Below are 9,363 nucleotides of genomic sequence, written 5' to 3'. Positions count from 1 at the left end.
TCATCTAACAAAGTTATTCTTGTTAAGGTGGCCTGTGGAAGGGGCTAAGAATTCATCCAACCACGCTTGAGATTCATGGCAAAATGTTTCTTTTGTTGTTGTTTTATCCTGCATTAATAAATACAATTTATAAAACTGGTTCCATAATGCACGAATTTGTTCAGCTCGTGTTTTTGATTGAAAAACAGCTGAAAGATCAAATTCTTTTAAAATCTTTAATTTATCAGGGCCCATTAACAAAGTATATGATAAGTTATTATTAGTTTTTTCACGCCAAAAGTAAAATGATATTTTAAGCCTTTGCATTTCTGATAAAATTTTTATTTTCCAGATTTCTTCATCTCTAGTTTCACGTTGAAGATCTGAAAGCATCAACTCCTATAATCTGTCTGTGATTCGCAAAAAAATGTGCAACTCATCACATACCCAATTTTTTAATGGTATCATATGGAATAATGGTTCTTTTACATGACCGTTAGTTTGATTATAGTTCTTTTTGATATTATCCATTGATTTATTTATTATTTTAGATTTGGTATTTATTTCATCTTTTCTACAATCGCACCATGGACAGAAGTACTGTGCATTAGCAGCCTTTATCCCTAAACAGATTGCCAAAAACTTCCAATCAGAACTAAAGTACAGTTCTACTGGCCAGTGATTACCATCTATTTGATTAAAACCATTTTTTTTTAAATTACAGAGATCAGAGATTAAAGGAACTAAAACATTTTTAAGAGATTCATATGTTTCAGCGCCTAGGTATAGGACTAATGTGTAATAATTTTCCAGTTTTTGTAATCCACTCAAATTATTTAACAATGTCATTACTATCATTACATGCTTTACTTTTCGACCAACGTTCCTTCCATCTCCTGAAATTTGAATGTGTAAAGTTGAAACTTCAGGGATCAAAATTCCTTGCTTTATATATGATGGAACAATATAATTCAAAATATCTGTTACACGTCTCTGCCCTTCCTTTCCAATTGATTCTAGCATATTTGTAATAATTATATTATTAGTGATATCTGGCTCTTCTGTAATTGGATCAAAAACAGTTGGCTGTGATAAATTAACAAGAGTTAGAGAAATCACTTTCTTCATTTCTGAATTTATTCTTTGCCGGGCATCAGATACTGCACCTTCACGTGGAATGTTTGGTTCAATTCGTGCTAAAGATCGATATGCTTCTCTCGAAATATGACCTTTATCCAAAGATTTAACTACTGCTTCAATTTTTTTTCTTTCTTTCATTTTATCCAGCTGTCCAAAGTTAATCTCATATAAACCATTGCAAGTTTTAAATTTTATCTGATTAAGTTCTATTTGATCAGTTGGATGAAATTTGTTTTCCTTTTCCGCTTCAACAATATCTAAAATATGCTGTGATAAACTTAACATTTTACGGCGTTTTGTAAAATAGTTAAGTTCATTAAATGGACGAATCCTAGAATTAATTTCTAAAGGTCTTATTTTACGCTCTTTTTCAATACTAAGTAACTTAAGGCCAAAAAGTAAAGGACCTGATATTTTCCCTTTATTTGTAGTATTTTAATCTTTCATTAATTCCTGATTATTTAATTAATTATTTAAGCATTTAGTATTATGATAAGAGAAAATTAGCCATACTAAAAACAAATATACTTGGTAGTATTTGCAAGCAGCATCTGTTGAGGTTTCTAAAGAATATACTTCTCTTGAAAAATTTGTTCCAAAGCGAATTCTAAATAAAGGTTTTACTTCTACATATTCAATTGAACATTCAACTATATGTTTTTTTGTATGCTGAGTTTCGACGATGTACCCGTGTGGAATGGGATGTTTTGGGTTTTGAGTATAACAAAGTTGTTCAGCAGGAGGATATGTCCCTTCTTTTATAATTTTGTAATTAAAGCTTTTTTTTTCATCAAAAAGTTTAATAAAAGGACTCTTAGGATAATTACTTTCTTCCTTCATTTTAGTGAAATTTATTTGCTTTGTTAAAATTCTGTTCACAGTATAAATATCAACTCGTAATTTAAGTTTTATTGTTTATGGCAGGTACATGGCAAGGTACCTACTATATTACGTAGTATTATAAATAAACAGTACAAAAATAACACGAGACTTACTATTTTTGGAAAATTTTATTTTTAGATGATATTTTTTGTTTACAAAGAATTGCTAGTATGCTACACAAAAAAAAATTAGATAAATAAAAAAAAATGGTAAATTTAAATTTATTTTTTTATTAAATAATTTTTTTGTATAAACATTAGTGGTATACACGATTAAAAAAATTATTTTTTCATTAAATAAATTTTTGTATAAACATAATGCCATACACAATTAAAAAAAGCACATTCTTATTGTTTATTTGATTTTTTTCACTTTTAAAGATGGAGAGGAGAAACTTGTGACAGCATAGAAAAAATTTACAAAGTTTATTAAATACCATATATATTTTTTCATATAGAGTTAAATATTACTAAATAAATATCAACAAACTTTAAATTATCCTCCAAATTCCAATAACTTTCGATTTTTATAGAGCGATTGTTAATTGTTATTATTTATGATTAAGTGGATGTGTAGAAAAATGAAAATTATAATGTAAAAAGTAGAAAATAATGAGTAAAAATTATAATTTAAATAATAATGTAAGGATATTATTCTATTATCAAATCTACAAATCGGGTTTTATTAATTCTAAAATTAATTTATAATTATTAAGGATTTACGAGAAATAAAGGTTTTAATGTGAGAGAATTAGAATATAAGATAAAATTTTTAATGTGGGCGAGTGAAAAGAATATTGTTTAATATCAAAACATTATTATATGACCAAACTTTGGTAATAAACGTGAATAGAGAAATTTTATTTTGAATTTTTTTTGGAGTATATTGTTTTTTGAAATTATCCTATATTCTAGGATTGCATTACCAACTGAAGCAGAAATTCAAAAGTGAAATGCAGGATCGGTAAGCATGAATAACAAGAGATCATTGTTCTTAAATATCAAAAGGCAAAAATCAGAGCTCAAGAAAAGGTATTAATAGTTTTAAATAGAAAGACTACTCAGATTTGGAGGTTGAAATGGGTTAATGAGCGTTAAAATGAAATATTATATATATATGATTTATAAATAATATTAAATTAATGCAGTAACGGTAATAATAATTCTGTTTATTAATGAAAATTTATATGAAAGATGAAAAGTAGTGATGGGACTATGGGAGACAAAAAGGAGTGATGAGAGATGAAAAGAAGTGATGAGAGATGAAAAGAAATGATGAGAGATGAAAAGAAATGATGAGAGATGAAAAGAAGTGATGAGAGATGAAAAGAAGTGATGAGAGATGAAAAGAAGTGATGAGAGATGAAAAGAAGTGATGGGAGACGATGAGGAGTGATGGGAGATAAAAAGAAATGATGGGAGAGATGGAAGATGAAGAGGACGAAAAGAAGTGATAGGTGCAATATGTTTATATTGGTAAATTTTACAATGATAAATTTTTAATGTAGGAAAATTTAGAAAATACTAAATGAAATTTAGATTATTTTTTTTTTAATTAGTTATTTAACTAAAATTAGACGTTTATTTATTTATTAAATTTATTAATAAATTTGTAATTACTTTACGCAAAGCTTCCTAGATAATTAAATTATTATTATCTTAATTTCTTTTTAAAAAGGCAGTAAGTAATAAAAATTTGTTCAATTAAAGAGTTCTATCATTTTAGTAAATTTAGTCTGATTTTTTGATTGTTTTATTATTTAAATTTTGCCATGCGTCCCCAAACATATCTAAAAAAAAAATTCACAAGGAAATCTTGCATAATTTAGTTCTATTATTTTCACATTCCCATATTTAAGATATTTTAAATTTGACATTGATCCAAAAAAAAATGAAATTGAGCAGTACCCGCTTCAAATTTATGATTTTCCTTGTCTACACCACCCATCATCTTCCATGTGATAGTCATCTCGCCATTTTCTGATAACTTTGCTTTAGTTTTCCTCTTGTTACTAATATTTGAATTATCAATTTCAGGTACATGTAGACGAACAAAACTTAATTGTCCTTGTCCATAATTACGTTCCTCCCAGTTCTTATCATTCAGTATTTTTCCAATTTCATCAAATGCATTTTTTCTCTTGAAACTGCAAAAATAATAAGATCCACACGGAGAGTAACGAGTTATATGTGACCTGAAAATGCCAATGAAAGCATCCTCACTACAATGTATTGAAAAAGATTGTTCTCCTATTGCATTATGATGATTCTTGAGTCGCTTTTGTAGCTCTTTAATTATTGCTTTTTTTAAATGTGTAAGTTCTGAATCTGGAACAGGTTGTATATGAGGTGGGAGATTGTTATACGAACTATGTTTTAATGTTTCATGTCATTGCAATCCTGACTTACTTTTAAATCCCTTAGTACGCCTTTTACAGATTGAACAATAGAACCTAACTGAGACTTAGGATCCTGTCATTAAAAACCTAAGAGAAAATAAAAATATGAGAAAAAAATAACTAAAAATAAAAAAAAATAAAAAAAAATAAAAATAATGCAATTTTGCAGCTTCAGAAGAAAAATTGGTCGATATATACACCTAGTTCAGTCGGATGAGAAATCGTAGTGGTGGGATGAGAAAAACGCATTTTTTTTTATTAATTATTTCGATTTGCGACTGGCCAAGGTGATGATAATTTTTTTGATTGATCATCTATTCACCTGACATTTCACCTGATATGAAATTCGTGTATGCGGATCAGTTTTGTGTGAGCAAAAAGACTAATAAAGGAAATTATATTAATGATTCAAATCCGCCCATATAATCCTTTAATCATAGTTATTAATAATAATATTAAATTATATATAGTTATAAATCTTAGCAAACGCTCTAATTTTTTTATAAAATTATGCATTTTATAACGATATTACATTGAATAAATTTAGTAAATTTTACAATATAAAACATCATTATTCTAAACATTATATCATAATGTCGAGTGATAATAATATAAAATAAAACAGATGTATAAAACTATAAAATGTTTGTCTAAGATATAACACTTTCAAGTTTAAAAAGTAATTGTTGTTTTGTTAAAAATGGAATGGTTATTATGTGACGTTTCTTCTTTAATGTATACGGCCTAAATATTTCTATATATTTGACGTTATTATACAGATCAAAAAGAATTTATACAGATCAAAAAGAATACATTTACATAACATTTGTGTAAAATAAGAACTTTAAAGTTTAAGCCAATTCTGACTGGTAATTTACAAAATAACAAACACATTTCTTAAAAAAATTCTGAATCAGAATACTTTTCTGGTTTTCATCTTTGATTCTGCAAAAAATTGAAAAGTTCAGGTGATAATTCAAGAAATATCCACCTATAAAAGACTAAACAATTATCAGGTTGATCAAGTTCGTGTAATACCAAATTTAATAAATTGTCTGATTAAATAATCGCGTATATTAAATGATCGCATATATTAAATGATTGCGTATATTATAAGGCTATTAATTCCTAAAAAGTCAATTTAACCACTATTTTATTTAAGACTATTTATTTTGTACATTTTTTTTTTTAAAAAAAAAACTTTCTTTCTGAAAGTAGAGTCTGCCTTCTATACCGTTTGCCGTCGTGCATAGTGTGTTATAGGAAAAGGCGGACTTGAATTATATAGGTGTAAGCTTATGTTATATAGGCGTAAAGCTTATATAATTAACATAATGAAAATCCTTTAATCAAGGGTTAAAATAGGTATGATGGGATATTCTCATATATCATGAGCTCTGTTTGTTCGAAGTATCATTTTATATATAATTAAGTAGGCTTAAGTTGTAAGTAACTTTTTTATAACATTGATTATTGGAGAATTAAGTGGCAAAAATAATTTTTAGTTTGTAAGACTTTAACTCCATACCAACTTGTGTGTGTTTGGCGTATATTTTATTCCCTAACCCTTAGACCCACTCGTGGGTTGGTAGGTTGCTTTGCACTTCTTGCAGCCTATCTTTAATGGGTTTTAGGTCCACGTTTGCCCATTTAAAATTTATTAAACAGGATGTCATTCGTCCAAATACATTGCAACGTTTGTTGATGAAGCTATGGTTGTCTAATAAAAGTTCACTTTGCCAGGCAATTTATGGTGAATTCAATGGATCAAATTACAAACAACAATAATGCAGTCATATGAGAATTCCAGGCCAAAGAATAAGGGTGAATTGTCAAAGTTGAGAATATATTTGTATTTTTTTTTTAAAGCCGTCATTCTCATGAACTTTTTCATTGTATCCCTAAGTTCAATGATTTTGGTAATGATGAAACTGCAGTTGTTTACAGGGGTTTTCCGCCAAACTTCTGAGGTGAATTTATGTCTGGTGTTTTCAAATATACTTATCCTTTTTGCAATAGAGTCATAGTGAGTCTTCTTAAAGCGTATCTGTGACACCCCATCCAACTTGGGCAGTGTTGCTGAATCTAAAGCAAGGTACCCGGTTAATCCTCAACTTTGATGAGTTATGATTCTGGAGTATTAAGGCATAATGTTTTGACTTACATCACCAATTTAATTCATAATTCTAATTTATTGAATTAGTTTATTATAGATTTATTGATATTTTTTTTTATCTGTTATATAATATTTAAACTAATGTATACTTTATCTGTAATTAAAATTGTTATTGTAATAAATAACCGGTAACTTAAATCTATTGAAATTAACTTTTAAATTAGATTACAAATTATTAAAATATTATAAAATTGAATTTAACGATATTTGATTGATTTGATATTTTTAAAGGTAAATTCAATATTTGTAGATAATATCATTTTAATATTATTTTGATACTAAATTAATATTAAAATAATATTATATTGATATTGCATTTATTAAAAAAAAATCATTATTGTTATAACAATATCAAAATGATATCGTTTCGTTATATCAAAACGATATCATATTAATATCGTATTTACTTTCTATTTTTCATTATTGTTATAACAATATTGAAATAATATCAATTTGATGTTTTGTCAATATCGTTATGATGTCGATTAAATAATTATAAAGTGATATCTTTACGATATCATATTGATATTGAATTAATGTTGAAACGATATCATATTAATATCGTATTTACTTTCTATTTTTCATTATTGTTATAACAATATCGAAATGATATCAATTTGATGTTTCGTCAATATCGTTATGATGTCGATTAGATAATTATAAAGTGATATCTTTACGATATCATATTGATATTGAATTAATGTTGAAACGATATCATATTAATATCGTATTTACTTTTTATTTTTCATTATTGTTATAACAATATCGAAATATCGAAATGATATCGATTTGATGTTTCGTTAATATCGTTATGATGTCGATTAGATAATTATAAAGTGATATCTTTACGATATCATATTGATATTGAAATAATGTTGGAACAATATCATATTAATATCATATTTACTTCCCATTTTTCAAAAAATTCATTGTTGTTATAACAATATCGAAATGATATCGATCTGATATTTTTTCAAACAAATATCTTTACGATATCATTTTGATATATTGAATTAATATTGAAATGATATCATTGCGATATCATAATGATATTATTTGCAAATCGATATCGCCACGATATTTATTTAACATCATTATTATATCAATTCGGTATTGTTTAAAAATTCAAGGTTTCTGTAAAGTTTTTTAAGATCTTTATCATGAAATACAATATATTCAAGTGCCTATTAAATTTAAATTTATAATAATTAATATTTAAAATTATTTAAAATATTAAAAATACAATAAAACTTACAACTTTTAATTGTAAAGCTCTCTTTATCATGTCAAAAGTTGAGTTCCATCTTGTAGGAACATCCAAGATGGGCTTTAAATCATTAATATCATTATTTTTGCAGGCATTACTTAATTTTTCTCTTCTTAAAGAAGAAGCACGAATTTTAACAATTAGTTCTCTAAGCTAAATAACATGAATGAAATTTTATTTTAATTATTAAAAAAATTCAATAAAAAACAAATTAATAAAAATAATTAATAAATTTACCAAAGAAATTTCACCATCCAAACAACTTAATGCTTCTTTTACACTTAAATTGATTGAGTGAGCAAAACACCTAATATGCTGTTTTTTTTTATTAGAATTAACAACATTTTCTGCTGCCCAAATTGATAAAGAAGTCATAAATGTTGAATTATTAGAAGCATTATCTGTTATTATTCCCATAATCTAAATAAAATAAAATAAATAAATATTAATATAATTAATTAATTTATTTTTAATAAAAAAATAAATAAAATAAACATTAATTTACCTTACTTTCAAGTGACATATTACTTATACCTAATAAAAATGCATCCTTTATATTACTTCCTGTATGCGAATCTTGTGTTTGAATAAAATCAATTATAATATTTTGTAAGTTCCATTCTTTATTGATAAAATGTGCAGTTATTGATAAAAATGATTTGGTTGAAGGGCTGGTCCAACAATCCATGGTAAAAGAAACTTTACCAGGAAGATCCTTAAGAAGTGCTTTCATTTTTACTTTATCTTCCTCATAATAAGTCATAATTTTATTTTTTATTGTATCAGCACTAGGAATTTTTGCTGATGGATAAAGGGAATATACAAAATTAATAAAACAATTTTCTTCAACAATTGTAAATGAATGCTGATGAATAACAATCCATCTAATAAGAATCTTCATTATTATAGTATCTTTATCATATAACTACTAGTTACAATATAAATTTGTTATTAAAATTATTAAAATAATTTTTTTATAAAATAAAAAAATGGTGTATTTACCTTTGATTCATTTACATATCTAAAATACTTTTATTGACTTTTTGATTACCTTCAGTTAGTAATTTTGTAACGTGAAACTTCTTTAAATGCTTTGAAATTCCAGAAGTAGTACCAGCAGAACATATATATGTTTTATGGCAGTAATTACAATTAGCTTTTTTATTATTTTTATAGTCTGGATCTTTTGTAAAATGATTTCAAACATAACTTCCTAAACTTTCTGTAATTTCTGACAATTGCAATTCCATGACATCACTTAACCTTCTTGGGGTTGTAGCTTTTGATTGATCTACTTTATTATCTGAAGTATGTTGACTTTCACCATTATCTGAATCCATAATATCTTTAAACGAACAATTAAAAGTATATTTAGAGTCAATTAAAAAAGAATAAAGGATCAAAATGAAAAAAAAATAAAATTTTTTTTTTAAAAATGAGAAAAGATCAATCCGAAAAAAAAAATTTTTTTTTTTTAAAAGATAAAGGGAAAATGAAAAAATATATATAAAGTATATTTTT

General features: G+C 25.7%; 2 protein-coding genes across 2 annotated transcripts; both read right to left on the bottom strand.

The window, feature by feature from the left end:
- On the bottom strand, window positions 1–1,959 carry OCT59_010324 (uncharacterized protein; the record flags this gene model as incomplete). Its single annotated transcript, XM_066132936.1, has 3 exons — window positions 1–213; window positions 427–1,503; window positions 1,648–1,959. The coding sequence occupies 3 exons, from the start codon at window positions 1,957–1,959 to the stop codon at window positions 1–3; spliced, it is 1,602 nt and encodes a 533-aa protein (XP_066000531.1).
- A 1,905-nt stretch (window positions 1,960–3,864) lies between these two features.
- On the bottom strand, window positions 3,865–4,648 carry OCT59_010323 (uncharacterized protein; the record flags this gene model as incomplete). The annotated part of the gene is made up of 2 exons (XM_066132934.1): window positions 3,865–4,328; window positions 4,600–4,648. The coding sequence occupies 2 exons, from the start codon at window positions 4,646–4,648 to the stop codon at window positions 3,865–3,867; spliced, it is 513 nt and encodes a 170-aa protein (XP_066000530.1).
- Window positions 4,649–9,363: the final 4,715 nt, after the last annotated feature.

Source organism: Rhizophagus irregularis, chromosome 18 (assembly GCF_026210795.1).
Source record: "Rhizophagus irregularis chromosome 18, complete sequence".
Taxonomy (NCBI): Eukaryota; Fungi; Glomeromycota; class Glomeromycetes; order Glomerales; family Glomeraceae; genus Rhizophagus; species Rhizophagus irregularis.
Note: the sequence above shows the minus strand (reverse complement) of the source record. Positions and strands in the feature narration are given on the sequence as shown.